The following is an 18,515-nucleotide window of genomic DNA, read 5'->3' on the forward strand; positions in this document are numbered from 1 at the left end:
CTCACAACAGGTAATTCAAACAATGCTCAGAGCAAGGAAACCATCCTCCACTCGTATTTATCAGCGAATATGGCAAGCCTATATTCAGTGGTGCAGTGACCGGAAATTTGACCCTGGGTCTTCAGAGTTTCCAGAGTCCTAGCATTCCTTCAGGCAGGAATGGACAAAGGTCTACGGATGGCTTCCTTGAGAGTGCAGGTGTCAGCATTGACTGTATGGTTCCAAAAGAAAATTGCTAACCTACAGGATGTTCACACTTTTTTCCAGGGAATGCTTCACATCCAACCTCCTTTTGTTCCTCCTGCAGTGCCTTGGGATTTAAGTTTAGTCCTAAAGTCACTTCAAGTTGCTCCATTTGAACCACTAAAGCAAGTGGCTCTTAAATGGCTGACAGCTAAATTTCTCTTTCTACTGGCTATTGCTTCAGCTAGAATAGTTTTAGATTTAGGGGCATTATTATGTCACCCTCCTTTTCTGATTTTTCATGTGTGTTCTTCTCGCCTGATTAGGCCTCTCTATGACGCTTCTGCCTTGAGCTTTGGAAAACAACTGAATTGCCTGAGCCAGGAGGCGGGGATATAGGGGACTGGCCCGTTGCATTCTGGGAGGCCGAAAGTTTTGATTGTTGGTGCCAATCCGCTGCCACTACCTCATATCCCAATGTTTATCCTGTGGATATTGAGGACTTAGGAGAAATAGAGTTATCGCCGGTAAGTCTACCATAACTATATATTTTCTTTACACATTAAGCAGTCATGGAACCAATCCCTGAGACCTGATTCCTCCAGGCAGCACAGCTCCATAAGAATCTATCATAAAAATATGGATAAAGACTTTTACCATCTGTTTGGTACACCTGACTTGGGTATGGAAATGGTAGCGGCGTGCTTTCAACACTTTACTCACGGTTAGTCATATTTTGTGACCAATCCCTTGATACTTGGTCTCATCTATCAGTGATTCTGAATATCCTTTTTCAGAGCCCCAAATTGCTTCTTCCTGTAATGGGTTCCCAGAGTTTCAGACTGCAGAAATGTGATCCATTCAATGGCTTCTGGATGTTGTGGTCATCTGCCCATACCCATGACACAAAAGGGAATGGTGTGTTTAGTCCAATCTTTAATCCTGCCCAAACAGGATGCTTTCTTTCACTATATTGAATCTGAATGCCTTCTGCAACAGAGATTCCGAATGTATTCCCTTTAGCTGGTGATTCAGGCTGAGACAATTTCTGCCATCCTGGACATTATGATGCCTATCGTCTATATCTGTATGGGAGAATCCTCAGCCTACAGTACCTCATGATTTGCATTGCGGTGGGCGTGTTAATTAAATATCTTTACTGTCTATCTCTTTGAGTCGCACAGATAAATTAAGAGTCCCAAATAGTGAGTGACCCAATAAACTACCATGGTACCTTTGGCTCAGATTTGATGTGGTGTTGCACAGATTAGAACAAGATGAATTTTTTCCAGAGGCTGTTGTACTTCAGCCCACTACTGAGCAGCGTGTGCTCTATGGAACAGTCTCTCAGGCACCTAAAGAGTCCTATGTCTCTCACACGGTACTTGTCTTCCTGGCATGGAGGGTGGATCAGTATGGTCTGACTGCAGGTAGACCCTTCTCAGTTGCCAGTAAGGCATGTAGTCCCTGTGGCAGTCAGTCTCCTTGGCTTGGAAGTCATTTTTCCTCTTTCACTGCATAAAAGGTACATGACCTTCTTATAAGTCAATTCTACTGGTTATTGTGCTGAAACTACCTGCCATTTATCTTGCCTAAAATGTATGTTCATTGCTCCTTCTGGGCCAGCAAGTCAGGTCCAGCCAGAAACATCACAGGTATGGCTTACCTAAACCAACATGATGGCACTGGCAGCTCATAGGCATTCTCCGTAGATGGAGCATTTCCTCCAAGCTTCGCTGCTATCAGCATTCCTATTTGCTCAGGCCATTTGAGCCACCTCTACCTTATGTAGTGTCATGCTGACTGTCTGGATGTCTGGCCTTCACTGGATGTCAGACATATTCACTGCCTGAGACCTACAGATACCTTTTATCAATTCTAGTAAGCTGTTAAGGAATTTGGTTTTCCATTAATAAAACATGTAGGTTATGTTAGAGGGAATAATATTTCAAAGGTGAGTGAAGAATGGCTTATAAATAAGCACTTTTACTAACAGAATGGGAATATTACAGCTCGTCAGTTTGGCTTAGCAAGTTTAAGGTGGACTAATGAGAGTAAATGATAAATGTGGGTGGCAGAACAGTTAACACCTTCTGCAATGTTATTATGTTGTATATTGTGTTTGGTAAGTCTGCCATTAACATTCTGTAATGTTTTTCTTCTTCAGAGATTTTGCTACTGGAATCTGCAACAAAATTGGAGAAATGATACAAGGTGTGCACTGATTTTATAGCTTACTAGTTTATCTGGCTCAAGATAATGTTTTAAAATGATTCTGTGTACATTGTATAATTACCTTGGTTTAATCACACAGTCACTGACTAACTTAATGGGGTAAGGAATGCTGTAGTTTGTCTTGGACAGGTGGACCAGTCAGATTAGTTCATAGCAGTAAGTGAGTGAGATTTATAGACTAACATAACATTGATGCGCCAAATTCAGATGTGGTTACTGCTGTTGCTGTCTTTTGCCGTACGCACTTACGATTTTATGCTAATATGGGCGGAAGCTAATCTGAGCATAAGGGGTGCCCACTGTTATCGCATCATTTCCGTCCGAGAGTGTATAATTGCTGATACATCGGTACCATCGTTGCAAATCAGAACATGTCCCAAAGTCCGAGTGCCTTTAATATGCGCAGGCTGAGCTGATCTCCAGGGACGTAGAGAGCTCTCCAGTAGCAAGATCGCAACTGCTAATTTATGCGTGCCCAGAAACGCCGTCTGAACGGTCATAACACGCCTGCGATTACCCAACCACTCCCCATTACCACCCCCAAATGCTGTCTTTTCTTATTCAGCCACTAGTGGACACTGGAAGATGCTGGGGTATTGGGAGCCTGGCACTTTAAATTTTTAAGAAGCGTTAATGCTCCTCCCCCTCTCTCCCCCATCAGCCCTCAGTTTTAGAAATGTGCAGAGGGAGTTGGGCACATCAGGCTAAACTCCAGCCTTAATTCTAAATTTTATTTTATTTTATTATACAGCAGGAGCCCTTCCCCACTTATCAGAGAAGTGGGGTCCAGATCTCGACTTTCCTACACAAGCAGGGAAAGGATTTAGGCTGTCCGGGCTTAACTGAAAAGCACTGCTATTGCCTCTATTGCAGAAGAGAAAGAGCCCTTCCCCACTTGTTGAGAAGTGGGGTCCGGGTCTCTGAAGCTCTATACTTGTGGGCTTGAACTGTCTGAGCTTAATTGAGAAGCTCAGCCACGTTCCATCAAACTCCTCCTGTCACCTGATTGCTGGTGAGTGCTGGCTGTGAGACACCAGCGGCTTTAGCATTCCCCTTAAACCCCACCACCACTTCCGCGCTTGTTAGAGAACGCCCTGCTTCCTTTTCCCCCACTGCAGCACACAAGGAGGAGGCTTAATGCCGCGGTCAGGCGGATGACTACAGCGGCAAATGACGGAGGGGGGAGGGCTGTTCAGGACAGACCAGTGCAGAGATAGCGGGAAGGTGCGCTGGTATGCTAACACAGCGCACTTTCAATTACAGCGGTAAGGCTGAGCCAGCTGACCCTGTGGCAGATGTTGGGTGGCCTGTGGCAGAATCCCACCTATGAACACTCCATCTTGCATCTAAGCCAGTGTTTCTCCACATAGGTAAGAGAAAGAGGTGGTCAGCGGTCCCTTGCATACTGCTGTGGGATATAGAAGGTCCCCAGGTCGGCGGGGACAAGGATGGGGTGGAGCCACAATGGAGTGGCCATTAAAAAAAAAAAAAAAAAAAGGGTCAAGTGGTTCTTATCTGCCGTCAAATTCTATGTTTCTTTGTTTCTATTAAGCTTATGCTCAGCCGGGCGGGCTCCATAACATGAGGCAGCGCCAGTAAGATATATAAAATGTTGTTGTCTGCTCTCTCCTGCAACAGGGAAAACAGCAGGTGCCATCTTGAGGCTGTTTACTACCTCTGACATTCCACTGCAAGATCCCTGGTTCTCTGGCCTTTTTGGGGCTGTAAGGGCACAAGGGAATAGATTAGCAGTGGACTAGGGGGCACACACAGTGTGATCTCCCACTCTATCCTCCTTGCCTGTCTGACTGCTGTGTTTTCTGAATAAATGAATGAATGAGTGTGTGGGTGTCTGTGTTGTCTGGTACTCCTAGACAGACAACAGTACAATAATAGGCAAGGGAATAGCTGCAAAGTAATCACAAAAATAGTTTTTAGTTTGCTGTAATGCAACAAGAAATTATCTCAGGGGCTTGTCCCTATGCCAGACCTATACTGCAGAGGTTCTCCGGCTGGACTTTCAAGGGCAGTACGGATGGTGTGATGGTTGGCATTGCTGCCTAGCATCACTGGGGTTGTGGGTTTGATTCACACAACGGCTCTAGGTGTGTGGAGTTTGTATATTCTCCCTGTGCTTTTGTAGGTTTCCTCTGGGTACTGCGGTTTCCTCCCAAACATAAATCCAGCACCACTCCTCTGTGGGAAACTGCCTTAGCGGGGATTCTGGTGGACTTAACCTCTGTGCTGGCGGCCTCTCGTAGAGAGCGGGAAGCTGCCAGATCTGAGGGCCCTATGTCTTTGTCTTCCTCTATAATTCCAAGGTAAGGTTGAAGGAAGACCTGCGGCCTCAGGATGAATTGGAAGGATCGGTAGGTAGTATCAGACACACATTGTTCTGCTCTACAGGATACTGCAGCAGGAGTTGAACCTTTCATTCTGTCTGTCCAACAAATAATGAATATTGCTAATGCAGTGGTGCTAGATTCTCCGGACACCTCATTACTCTGTAAAAGACAGAGGTCGTAATACTCCTGATAAACATTTTTACATGCCACAACGTTTTCTCTCAAATTATCCCTTTCCAGCGTCTATGATTGAAAAGTAGGAAAATCCACCGCAAGTGGATTCTTCACTTTCCAGGCTATCTAAACAAGACTGTACTACAGTCTCGGTTGATATGTCTTTAAACTAGCCATCCATTCGGAATTAGAAACTACCCTTAAGTCTATATATACAGCTTCAGGTGTGTTACTCAGACCGGCATTGATCTGTTCCTAGGTAAACAAAGCATTGGAACACTGGGCCGCTAAATTAGTTAAGGTCTTGCAGTCCAGGATCCCATGCAACTACTTTATTGTCCTAGCGAAAATCGCTTCTCGATTTTTTTTTTTTTTTTTTTTTTTTTTTTTTGGGCTAAGATCAAGTGTAGCATCTGTTCTTATCAATTTAATATCTGATGCTCCCTTATCTGGGGACCATATATTAATTAAATAAAATTTTTTGAACAGGGAGATGAGTGAAGAAGAACTTGCTCTGTCCACTACAAGCATTGGCCTGGTAAGGCAGTACCTCCAGGACGGTGCACAAGAGCGCTTTGGCTGCGCACATGACAAGCGGACGGGGAAGCATTTCCGTTTATGGGAAAGCTCTTTTTAAAAGAATTGGATAAGTTAATATCTCATGCTACTGGAGGAAAGTCCACTTTTCTACCAACACCCACTCCACAGGACCTTTGTTTTGCTCCTTTTGAATGCCTCAGTCCTTTCGTGGCAGAGCAAGAGCAAGCATTTCTTAGACAAAAGGAAATAGAGGTCGACATTAGACGGCTGCTCGTCGCCAGGAGTCAAAACCAGCAGGAAAGACTGTGTGGATTGCAGTGGAGGCCCGCCTTCGGAACTTCCAGGTGGCCTCGTTCAAATTATCCAAGGATGTGTGGGTGCGAAATCTAGTATCCAAGGGTCACAAATTAGATTTTGAATCTCTTCGCTGACTCGTTTTTTGTTTTTTTTCTAAAGAGCTGGACTGATCAATAAGACCTATCCTCAGCCTAAAATATCTAAAGCAGTTTGTTGCCTACTACCGATTCAAGGGAATCAATCAGTTCAGTCATTGCGAGCCTAGAACCCGAGGAATTTCTAATATCCCTGGACATAAAGGATGCATACCTTCCTATATGTTAACCACACCGGATGTTTTTTTAGGTTTGCGATACGCCATAGCCATTTCCAGTTCAATGCACTTCAATTCGGTCTGTCATCAACACCCCGAATCATGTTAGCCATGTTTGCACATCTCCAATCTTTAGGGGTCACAATTATCCCGTACCTAGACGACATTCTCAACAATGCTCCTTCTGAGGATCTTCTCTAGGAACTTGCTGTCACAATCCTGTCTAAATTCATATCGTTTGGTGACTTTCCTCTGCCATCTGTCTTGGATCCTGCGTCTTTTCTGCTCACTGGGATAAACAGCTCACCAGTTCCATGAGTTCTCTGTCTGGAAGGTAAGAGTTGCTAACGAGCTGCACCTGTGTTGATTAACCCTCTGTGTGAATACTGAATTCAGCAAGTTTCTTCATGCTGTGCCTACACTCAATCATTGAGGATTGTCCATGCTATCATTATACTACATGCCTCTCTGACTCCAGTGGTCACCAGATACTGCTTCCTGTACTCTCAGAGCGCCTGCGTCTATTATTGCCTCCATGTGGTCCCACAACACTGGAGTTTTCCTCCAAGCTCAGTACTTTGTGTAGCCATGACGGTCCAGGTCAGCTGACAAGTCTGGATCCAATCGAGAGCCACTCTGCCATCAGCTGATTGCAATGGGCAATCACCATCCAGCCAGGGGTATAAAGCCAGTCTCCCAGCACTGTGGAATTGCCAGTGCTTTGTTGTTCATTCCTTGTATGCAGTCTGCAAACCTGCTCCTGGTTATTCTGGACTCCAGTGCTAAATCCATCCATAGCACCAGTGTTCGGCTGTGTATATCTTCTCATCGGTCAATCCCGGTGTCCTGCCAAGCTCATCGTTAATGGTCCAAACAGTAGCTGGCCTGCATTTTCCCAGTACTCGGGTATCCTGCATAGCTGGCCTTAATTCTCCCAGCTCATCGCTAATGGTCTACTGAGTAGCTGGCCTGCATTCTCCCAGTACTCTTGTATCCTGCATAGCTGGCCTGCATTCTTTCAGCTCACCACTGACAGTTTACACAAGGTAACTCCATGTAACCGAATAGGTGTCCTGCATTCTCCCAGCTACTTGCTTTCATTCCTGGTCTCTTATCTGTTGGTAACAATACAGTTTATACCTATTGATCTGTTTATTGTGCATGAATAAATCTCATATAAAACCTGCTACATTCCATGTTGGTAATTCAAGCCAGTGCCCCGTACTTCTGCTCAGTCCAGGTCCACAACTAAACCAACCTGTGACACCTGCGTTGATCATGTAAAACATCTTAGTACAGCACGGTTGGATAATCAACTTCAACAAATCCAATCTTCTGCCGTCCCAGCGCCTTCAGTTTCTAGGAATGCTTCTGGACACGAATGTGCAAAAAGTTTCCTTCCAGAGGACAAAACTTAGAGCATACATCTCATGGTGCGGAAGGTGCTCAAAATGAAGTTTTGTATCAGTACGCTTGTGCATCTATCTGTTGGGGAAGATGGTTGTGGCCTTAGAGACTGCAGTTCGGTAGGTTTCATTCACGACTGTTCTAACTGGATTTCCTGAACCAATGGCCAGGATCTCATCTGCACTCCACAGGATGATACGTTTTAAAACCTCATAGCTGGCAGGTGATTCAGTCTGTGGGGCTGGATTATCCTGATGACCGACGCCAGTCTCAGTGGTTGTGGTACTGCAATTCAATTCCAGGGCCGTTGGATAGACCAGGTAACACTGTTGTCAATGAAGGTGTTGGAGCTGAGAGTGATCTACAATGCTCTACTGGAAGACATGCACTTACTTCAGTCAAAAAAAATGGACATGGAAGGACCCAAAGTCGCATAGCTATGCGAAAGGTAGCACTGATTCTGAGATGGGCTGAACAAAAGGTGATTCTCTTGGCAGTGTTTATCCCTGGGGTGAACAACTGGGAGACCGACTATCTCAGTCGACACTATCTTCATCTGGGAGAATGGGCTCTTCCCTCAGAAGTGTTCAGTGCACTGGTTCGCAGGTGGGGTTACCCACAGGTGACTCTCATGGAGTTCAAAATGACTTGCCTGGCAATACGATCTTGTTTACCTATTTCCGCCGGTTCCGCTTCTTCCTCAAATTCTCAAACTGAAGTCAACCACAGTGATTATGGTAGCGCAAGATTGGCCTCTGAGGACGTGCTACTCGGAGACGATCCATGGCCACTACCTCTACGCCCAGACTTATTACAACAATCTTTCACCCCGATTTACCACAGCTGCGTTTAACAGGGTGGCTGTTGAGGCCTCCATCTTGAGGCGCCAGGGAATATCGGAAACTGTCAGTACTACCAGGTTAAGGATATATTGTGGAGCGGGGGCCTGGACTGCACACCCTAGCTGCTTATAATGGTATGTGCTACCTTGCTGGGACTTAGTACTACACTATAGGAACAAGTGTGTAGGTGCACCTTACACCAAAGTTAAGGGCTACCAGGTTATGGGCAAGAAAACAGATTACAGCTGCTCATTACCATCGCATTTGGCGATCATATGTGACCTGGGTTGAGCGTTTTTTGTGTCTTCAAGCAGGATGGGCTGTAGGCCTCCGTTTAGGATCACTGAAGGTCTCGGTGTCTGCCTTATCCATCTTTTTCCAGTGCAGATTAGCGCTCCTTCCATGCAGAAGTTCCTAAAGGGAGTACTCAGAGTACAACCACCATTTGTGCCATATTGGCCTTGGCCTGGAGGGTCTCTGAATTGAGTGTGTTGTCTTGTAGGTCACCATATTTAATTTTTTACTACAATAGGGTGAAACTAAGGGGCTGATTCGGACCTGGGTGCTGTTGCGGCAGGATTCGCTGACTGAATCCCGGTGAAGCGTGCGTGCGCACACAGTGAGATGTGACGGCATCTCATTTGTGCTATTGCCTTTGCCTAATTGACCGACAGAGGCGTTCATGGAGCGGGCATTGCGTTGGCATTAAAGGGACATCGTCTCGGCGTTGGGGGAGGGGGCCCGGTACGGACAACGCAGGCGTGTCCAGACCATTTGCGGTGCAGGCCGAGATGGTTGCGTGACGTCGCACACAGACGCTGCAACCCGAAAAATGGCGTGTAGCAGCCTGCCTTCGCAGCTAGGCTGCGTAGGCAGAGGGCTACTGTAAACATGTGAATGCATTGCCGCCGTGCAATGCTTTCGCATGTCACAGGGGGGCTGGATCCGGCATGCAGGGCGGACTTGCTCTGTGTTGGACGTCTCACTGCATGTCTAAGAATTTGATCGTAGATGTGCGTTTTTTTTCGCACATCTACGATCAGATCTGAATTAAACCCTAATGGGCCCTACACACTGGCCGATCCGCCGCCGAGCTGCCCGACGGCGGATACGGCCGATGAGCGACCCGGCGGCGGGGGGGCAGTGACGGGGGGAGTGAAGTTTCTTCACTCCCCCCGTCACGCGGCTCCATTGAAGTGCAGGCAAATATGGACGAGATCGTCCATATTGGCCTGCATGCACAGCCGACGAGGGACCAGCGATGAACGAGCGCGGGGACGCACATCGTTCATCGCTGGAGCCTCCACACTGAAAGATATGAACTAGTTCTCGTTCATTTATGAACGAGATCGTTCATATCTTTCAAACAAATCGGCCAGTGTGTAGGGCCTATAAGAACCCCTTTGACCTTTCTTCCATAGGTCGTGTCTGCTTTTCATATGAACCAGCCTCTTTTGGTCCCTACTTTACTGGATGATTATGGGGCACCTTCTACCCTAGATGTGGTTTGGGGTTTCAAAATGTATGCGACTCGAACAGCGCTTTTGCGCATGTCAGGTTTTCTGTTCCTTCTTCTTTTATTCCCCCTGCAGGGGGTGGCCAGCTACAAACCAAACGTCTTATTTCAGCAGTGCTCACCAACCACCTGTTTCAGTTTTGGTGCACCCCACGCAGGCAGTTGGGTACGTCTTTGGCTGCTACTCGCGGGCTTCTACGACGCCGTTTTGCATGGCGGCAACTTGGTTCCAAATTCATACCTTTGTTTGGTTTTCTACGTTTAATACGTTTGCGGCTTCAGCTTCTAGATTGGCCGCTTAGTTTTGCAGGTTCCTCAGCGCTGTCCCACCCAGGGGGGAACTTTGGGACGTCCCCAGTGTCGGCATCTTCCAGTGTCCCCTAGTGGCTAAAAGAGAAAATTTGATTTTGGGACTTACCGATAAATCCTTTTCTCTGATGTCATAGGGGACACTGGAAGCCTGCCCAGCGCTGTTTACCTGCTTCAGTCGTTGTTAAGGTTGAAAGTTAGTTTTTGTTACTGTGTGTACTTTCCTCTCCTTGTTCTAGTTTTCTATTCCTCTTGGTTCCCGTCTCCTCTCGGCTCATTCTTAACTGAAGGCTGATTGGGGATAGAGGGGGAGGAGCATTAACACTTCTTAAGAATTTAAATTGCCAGGCTCCCAATAGCCACCCGTCTATACCCCAGTGTCAACTTCTTCCAGTGTCCCCTGTGGCATCAGAGAAAAGGATTCATCGGTAAGTAGCAAAATCCCATTTAAATCCTAACTGTTTCTCAATACACTTTGGCCAAGAACAAATCTGTTCTCTACAGCTACAGTCAGTCATGTGAATAAAAGAAAGTACACCCTAGTCTATCAAGTCTATTTTTTGCATATTCAGAAATTAAGTCATCTAGTCCTCACCAAGTCCTACAGAAAAAAGAAAAAGCCATAAAGTACACCCCAGACTCATTCTGCAAGGAGAGCAGAGATCAAGCTTTGTCAGATGCTATTTCTAGATCAGCCATATGGTCCTCTATCTCCACATTTAGAAAGTGATACAAGTTAGACACCCCTTATTTAGGGGGTTGGTATCTATATACCAGCGCTCGTCAACCCGGTGGTTAGAAAGCCACTTCGCAGTGACCAGATCATTCACCTTTTAGTCAGTGCTGTCTCTGTGGAGTGTTGGGAACGAAAGCCTGATTTATGTGGGTCCAATAAGTTGTATGAGTTAAGAAAGTGTGTGAGGCGAGTGTAGGCAAGTTTCTCAAGTAGCTTAGAGAGGCAAGGGAGCTGAGAGATGGGACGGTAGTTTGAGAGAGAGTTAGGGTCAGAATTGTGTTTTTTCAGAATGGGAGTAATCACTGCATGCTTAAATAGTGAAGAGAAGATACTACTAGAGAGAGAGAGAGAGAGAGAGATTACAGATGTTAGTTAAGGTTGGGATGAGCACAGGAGACAGAGCTTTACTTATTTGTGAGGGTATAGGATTGAGGAGAGGTAGTAGAGTAGCAGGATGAGAAGAGTGTTGATACTTCATCTTCATTTGTGAGATCAAATGAAGAGAAAGTGCCAGAGGGTTTAGGTAGGAAATTGAGTAGGTCACTGGTTGAGGAAGAGCTTGCCATTTCATCTTGGATCTTATCAATCTTGTCCCTGAAGTAGCAAGTTAGATCTTGCGCCTTGATAGTGGCTGGTGGGTTGAGTGAAGGAGGTTTGAGAAGTGATTTAAATGTATTAAAAAGTTGTTTGGGGTTAGAGGCTTGAGCAGAAATGAGCGTTTGGAAATATGTTTGTTTGGCAGTGTCCAGGGCATTACGATAAGAGTGGTAGACAGTCTTATATGTGAGGAAGTCACTTGCAATACGAGATTTACGCAACTGGCGCTCCACTTTACGTGATAGGTTCTCTTACGTCCTAGAGGATGCTGGGGTCCACATTAGTACCATGGGGTATAGACGGGCCCACCAGGAGCCATTGGCACTTTAAGAGTTTGAGAGTGTGGGCTGGCTCCTCCCTCTATGCCCCTCCTACCAGACTCCGTTTAGAAAATGTGCCCGGAGGAGCCAGTCACAGCTAGGGGAGCTCTACAGAGCTTCTTTAGTAAAAGTTTATTTTGGAGTTAATTATTTTACAGGGAGGCTGCTGGCAACAACCTCCCTGCATCGTGGGACTAAGGGGGGGAATAGTGTGTGCCCTGCGGGGTCTGAGCCACTATCTCCGCTGACAGGACACTGAGCTCCTGCGGGGATCGATCGTTCCCCGCCACAGGGCATCGCTCACCCCGGCAGCATGCCGCCACCCCATTACAGAGCCAGAAGATTGGTGGCGAGTGAGTCACCGACCCACCTAGCAAACGGGGGGCCGGTGTGAAGATGGTGGCAACAGGGTAGCTCAACGGTACATAGTGCTGCGCTGTGAGGGGCGCCCTGAGCCAGCGCCTACACCCTACACTGGTCACACAGCCTGTCTGGGTCCCGGGATCTCAGCCAGCATAATTCCTCAGGCCAGTATAATCCTATGAAGAGCGGGAAGACAGCAACATTTTGGGGGCGGAGCTTCTCCTTAGAGCGGACCCAGCAGCGTTCAGGGCCCTATTCCTGCCTGCACAACGCTGTCAGTGAAGAGCAAGTCCCTCCAGACCAACTCCAGCTATCTCTCACGGAACAAGGGGGTTGTAGAAGGGGGGGAGGCTGTATACAGGCTGTGTAACCTATTAAGGTGCACAGTCAGCGCTGGTTGGGGGTTTCCCTTTACCTAAAAAGCGATGTGTGTGGGTTGGCTCCAATTTCTGTCTCTCTCTTGCCATTCATGGGGGTGAAACTCTGTCTGCCCTCCCCTGTGTGTGTAGTGTCTGTGGTCACCATTAAGATATATCCAGGGACTCTGTGTCATATGCTGCAGAGGATATGTCCTCTCAGGATGATCCCATTCCATGTAATCAGGATTGCATTGTTTTAGCACAAGGGAGCCTGAGTGATTATCCTCTATCAAATCTATGATTTCTCAGATTTCCACTAGGGTTGCACAGAATGATCTGCAACTCAGGTTTTACAGAACTCTATGGCAGTCTGGCCCAGTTCTGTGACCTCAGGGCCCCCTGCTGTATATTCCCAAGAAACGTGCTCTTGCTTAAATTTTACAAGATGACACAGATACCGATTCTGACACTGAGGACGGTGATGGGGGTGTGTTGAGGGGGGCAGCATCTCTTGCAAAAGGGGTGCAGTTGATGATAGAGGCCATTAGGGATGTGTTGAATATTTCTGATATAACACCTATGCAGGTTGAGGAGGCTTCTTTACTGAAAATAAGAAAGCCTCGCTAACCTTTCCTGCGTCAAAAGAATTAAACGCTATTTCTTTTTCATCCACTAGGGGTCACTGGAGTACTCTTGGGATATGGACGGTTCCACAGGAACTAGGCACTGAATAGTTAAAATTTGACTATACCTCCCCTCCATATCCCAGAGTACCTCAGTGTTTTTTCGGTGCTCACCGAGCAACTAGGCTTGTGGAAGTTGGTCCACAATTTATTGATTTTTTTGATCTTTTTGTTTGAAGCCACATCCCTTTCCCCCTTCCAGGAAGGCGAGGGTCTGGGATAGTGAAAGCTGCTGAAGCAGCTGTGGGTGTCTGACCTCTCTAGAAGAGCTCCCTCACTACCACGTGCAGGACTCCTGCAGTAAAAGGCTGACAGTGCTTACAGAGAAGCCCCGTCATTGCCCTCACCACAGGGTCCAGGTATGTTGATAGGGGCGGTCAGCTCATGCTGCCGCCCCGCTGTGTGAGATTACTGTGTGTGTATGTGCCGCCCGCCGCTGCCCTCAGCTTCCAGCGCCGCTGTGTAAGTGCCTATGCCGCCGCTCTGAGCCACGCCGGTCTTTTGATTTTGCATAGGCCGCTCCACGGCTCTATGCGGCATGTTCACCTGCTCCAGTGCGCTTCCGGAAGGCGCAGTGTCATAGCCCGGTCTCCGTGTACAGAGAGCGGAGCACGGGGGAGAGGGGGAGACACACTTAATATCGAGTGTGTATGGTATTAGCCTAGCACAGGGCCAGCAGCGCTGCATGAATAGGTTTTTAAGCCTTTGTAACAGCAATGTGCATATAAGCATATAAAGAATTATAAATCTGCTACATAAGTTATAAGTCTGCACTTTTGTGATATACTGTGAGCATGAGGACATATTAACCATGCTTCCTGTTTTTCCTGTTTCTTTTCCAGAATTCCTGTATTACATCTCTCCACCATTGGGCGCAGGGGTGTTAGGGGGAATTTGGGATCAGGCATATTGCTGGCACACTTGGCCAGAGATATAGAGACACCTTAGTGCTATTTACTGAGTCGCGCAAGTTGTTTGTCTTTGTATTTTGTATTGTCTGTTTGTATAATGAGTAAAACACCAGCAAAGTCCAAAAAGCAGTTTTACTGCCATGTCTGTAAGGGTGTATTACCTGATGGATTTACCACATGTAAAGTATGTTTTGTAAATTCAAAAACAAATACAATTTCTGCTCCGGTTTCAAATCCAATTTCAACCCCGGACCCGCCTTGGGCTATATTAGCAGATGTCTTAGCTGGATTGCAATCAGAGTTGGCCGCCTCTCGGCAGGAGCGAGAGGCGGCAAGATCTGAATCTAGGGTGAGACCGCTAGAACTACCAGAGGGGTCTCCGCCTTACCAAAGGTCCAGATCCTCTTTGACTAAGGGGGATAAGTTTCATTTTTCTTATAAACTACCGGTTTCTGCTATGTTACTGTCTGATGATTCTTCGCCAGACCTCACTGTACAAGATGTGGTTGAGGAGGGCGAAGTAGACCAGCAGTCAGATGGTGACGATTTCGAGAGCCCGGGCATTGATAATCTCATCAGAGCGGTGCGTCAGTCTCTGAATTTTACAGAGACTGAGGAGCCTCTGACAAATGATGAGGTCGTTTTTACTAAACGACAGAGAACTCCAATATGTTTCCATGTTTCAGAATCTCTTAATAAAATGTTACTAGAAACAAGGAAGAATCCGGATAAACGGTTTTCTGTACCTCACAGATTTAGATCTAGTTATCCGTTTCCAGAGTCTATGACAGCTACATGGGAGAATCCACTGTTGGTGGATTCATCTGTATCTAAACTTACAAAGAAATTAACCATACCAGTACCAGCTGCAACTACACTCAAGGACCCTTCGGACCGTAAAATAGAAGTTATGCTAAAGTCCATGTATACAGCAGCAGGAGTGCTGCTTAGACCTGGGTTGAGTGGCATTTGGGTAACTAAGGCTCTAATGGTATGGATAACAGAACTCAGATCTGCCTTAACTGATGATCATCTTATACTTCTCGCTGATCAAATCTGGGAAGCGGCTGACTATTTATGTACAGCTTCTACTGACGTCTGTCAGCTCACTTCTCGCCTTTCATCATCGCTAGTCACAGCACGACGTGCGCTCTGGCTACGTTCTTGGCGAGCGGAGACAGAGGTCAAAAAAGGAATAGAAGCGTTACCTTACGAGGGCGAGAAGTTATTCGGTCCTGAATTGGACAAATGGATTTCTGAGGCCACGGGAGGAAAGTTGGTTTTCTTACCATTTCCTCCAACAGTTCCTAGAAAAAGTTATTCTGGACCGGCGTTAAAATCCTTTACACCTCAGTCCTTTCGCGGGCGTGGCAGAGGAACGGCCACACCAGGTAGACGAGGTCGGGGACGTAGTTTCCAACGAACCAATACCACTCGTCAGGATACTAAAGTCACCGGTAAGCCAGTGGCATGACGGGCTCCCAGCCCATCTCGGATCTCCTATTGTGGGAGCACGTCTTCAGTCATTCCAGTTGGCGTGGCTTCAGACGTCCACAGATGGGTGGATCCGCAATTTAGTTTTAACAGGTTACAAAATAGAGTTCGACTGTCTCCCGCCAATGCGGTTTTTCAGGACAGGACTGCCTTTGTCGGACGGCAAGAGGGCGATTCTGCAGACTGCCATTCAGTCTCTGCTGGACGCAGCAGTTTTGATTCCGGTCCCTGTGCACCAACAGGGTCAGGGTTATTATTCCAGTCTGTTTGTGGTACCGAAGCCGGATGGCTCGGTCAGGCCAATATTGAACTTAAGGGGCCTAAATCAGTACGTCACTTACTACAGATTCAAGATGGAATCTCTACAGTCAGTAATTGCAGGTCTAGAGCCACAGGAATTTATGATTGCGCTGGTTCTCAAGGATGCGTACTTACACATTCCGATTTGGCCTCCTCATCAAAGGTTTTTGCGGTTTGCAATAGGACAGAACCATTACCAGTTTCAGGCTCTACCATTTGGCCTCTCGTCAGCGCCTTGGGTATTCACCAAGGTGATGTCTGTGATAGCTCATCTCAGATCCCTAGGAGTGATAATAGTTCCGTACTTGGACGACTTACTCATCAAAGCTCCGTCTCAACAAATCCTCCTTCAACAGGCATTGCTGACATACAATGTACTGGTTCACCACGGTTGGATTGTCAACTTCAAGAAATCACATCTACTTCAATTCCTAGGTATGGTTCTCGATACGGTAGATCAAAGAATTTACCTACCCGAACAGAAAGTACAGGTCATTCGTCATCTGGTACAATTAGTGCTCAAGCCACGCACGGTCTCTGTTCATTTGTGCATTCGCCTCTTAGGCACAATGGTGGCGGCTTTCGAAGCGCTTCAGTTCGGAAGACTTCACTCACATCTTTTTCAACTGGATGTGCTCGCACAGTGGTCGGGCTCGCATTTACAGATTCACCACAGGGGGAGGTTGTCTCCAAGGACCAGAGTGTCTCTACTCTGGTGGCTCAAAGTACAGAATCTAACCGCAGGGAAACGGTTCGGTGCCTGGAATTGGATAATTCTCACGGTAGACGCAAGTCTCAGAGGTTGGGGAGCTGTAGTTAAAAATTTTCAGCTCCAGGGTCTCTGGGCGGATCACGAAAGATTGCTGTCTATAAATGTCCTGGAACTCCGGGCAATTTACAATGCATTGCGACAAGCAGTGCACATGCTGCAGGCTCAGGCTGTTCAGGTGCAGTCAGACAATGCGACGGTGGTCGCATGCATCAACAAACAAGGCGGAACGAGAAGCCGCATGGCAATGCGGGAAGTAGCTCGAATCCTCAATTGGGCCGAATATCACCAAGTGATATTGTTGGCAGTGTTCATTTCGGGAGTGGACAACTGGGAGGCGGATTATCTCAGTCATCGGGATTTTCATCCAGGAGAATGGGCATTAAATCCAGAAGTGTTTCACATGCTGGTCCAGAGGTGGGGTTACCCGCAGGTGGACCTGATGGCATCTCGCCACAATCATCAAACGCCCCAGTATGTGTCCAGAATGAGAGATCCAAAGGCGGTGGATGCTCTCAGTCGCGTGGCCGTACAGCCTCGTGTATCTGTTTCCACCATTTCCGCTGCTCCCTCTGTTGCTAAAACGGATCAAGAGAGAGTCCGTCACAGTCATACTAGTGGCGCCTCATTGGCCTCGGAGAGCTTGGTTCTCGGATCTTCGCGGATTACTCGCAGACGATCCTTGGCCGCTCCCACTACGTCCGGACCTGTTACAACAGGGTCCGTTCCTTTACCCCGATTTAGCGCGGCTTCGTTTGACGGGGTGGCTGTTGAGACCGCCCTCTTAAGAAGAGAGGGCATTCCAGAATCAGTCATTCCAACCATGTTACGAGCTAGGAAGCCGGTTACGGCAGCTCATTATTACAGAATTTGGTGTGCCTATATAGGTTGGTGTGAAGCTCGGAAGTTTCCGACATCTTCTTTCAAGTTATCCCGTCTTTTGTTATTTCTACAGATGGGGTTAGATGGAGGTCTACGTTTATCCACACTAAAAGTGCAGATATCTGCGTTGTCACTTTATTTCCAAAGAAGATTGGCTCTATTGCCGTCAGTACACACCTTTATGCAGGGTGTCCTCAGAGTACAGCCTCCATTCACTCCACCTACTGCGCCATGTGACTTGAATCTGGTTTTAGATTTCTTACAGTCTTTTCATTTTGAACCCTTACAACAAGTGGATATTAAGTTTCTCACTTGGAAAACAATTTTTTCTCCTAGCCTTGGCTTCGGCAAGGCGTGTTTCAGATTTGGGTGCCTTGTCTTGCAAGCCACCATATTTGGTGTTTCATGATGACAGAGCGGAACTTCGGACGAATCCCGCTTTCCTACCAAAAGTAGTGTCATCTTTTTACATCAACCAACCAATAGTAGTTCCTGTGTTAACAGGACATTCTGAAACTCTGGATGTGGTACGCGCATTACGTGTTTATGTATCCCGAACGTCTACAGTTCGTAAGACGGATACGTTGTTTGTTCTCTATGATGCTGCCAAGAGGGGTTGGCCAGCCTCTAAGCAGACCTTATCCAGATGGATAAAACTGACCATACGTCAGGCTTATCTTCAGACTAGGTTACAGCCGCCTACATCGGTAACCGCTCATTCCACACGTTCTGTGGGAACTTCATGGGCAGCTGGTCGTGGAGCTTCTACGACACAGCTTTGCCGTGCGGCTACATGGTCGTCAGTGCACACGTTTGTGCGCTTTTATAAGTTTGATACTTTTGCGGCATCAGCATCTAGCTTTGGCCGTTTAGTGTTACAGGTGCCAAATAGCTCTCCCGCCCACGGGGGAAACTTTGGTACGTCCCAAGAGTACTCCAG

The 18,515-nt window shown here is 47.1% G+C and overlaps 1 protein-coding gene and 1 non-coding gene across 3 annotated transcripts in view; both read left to right on the forward strand.

Moving 5' to 3' along the window:
* INTS7 (integrator complex subunit 7) overlaps positions 1 to 18,515 on the forward strand; it is a 154,196-nt gene that overhangs the window by 12,808 nt on the left and 122,873 nt on the right. For both annotated transcript variants that reach the window (XM_063918247.1, XM_063918246.1), the window contains exon 5: positions 2,351 to 2,397. In XM_063918247.1, coding sequence (XP_063774317.1) covers positions 2,351 to 2,397 — 47 coding nt within the window. The remainder of the gene's footprint in view (positions 1 to 2,350; positions 2,398 to 18,515) is intronic.
* Positions 5,312 to 5,508, forward strand: LOC134913221 (U2 spliceosomal RNA). Its single transcript, XR_010177034.1, has one exon. It is a non-coding gene; the product is annotated as a U2 spliceosomal RNA (small nuclear RNA).

This window comes from Pseudophryne corroboree, chromosome 4 (genome assembly GCF_028390025.1).
Source record: "Pseudophryne corroboree isolate aPseCor3 chromosome 4, aPseCor3.hap2, whole genome shotgun sequence".
NCBI classification, from domain to species: domain Eukaryota; kingdom Metazoa; phylum Chordata; class Amphibia; order Anura; family Myobatrachidae; genus Pseudophryne; species Pseudophryne corroboree.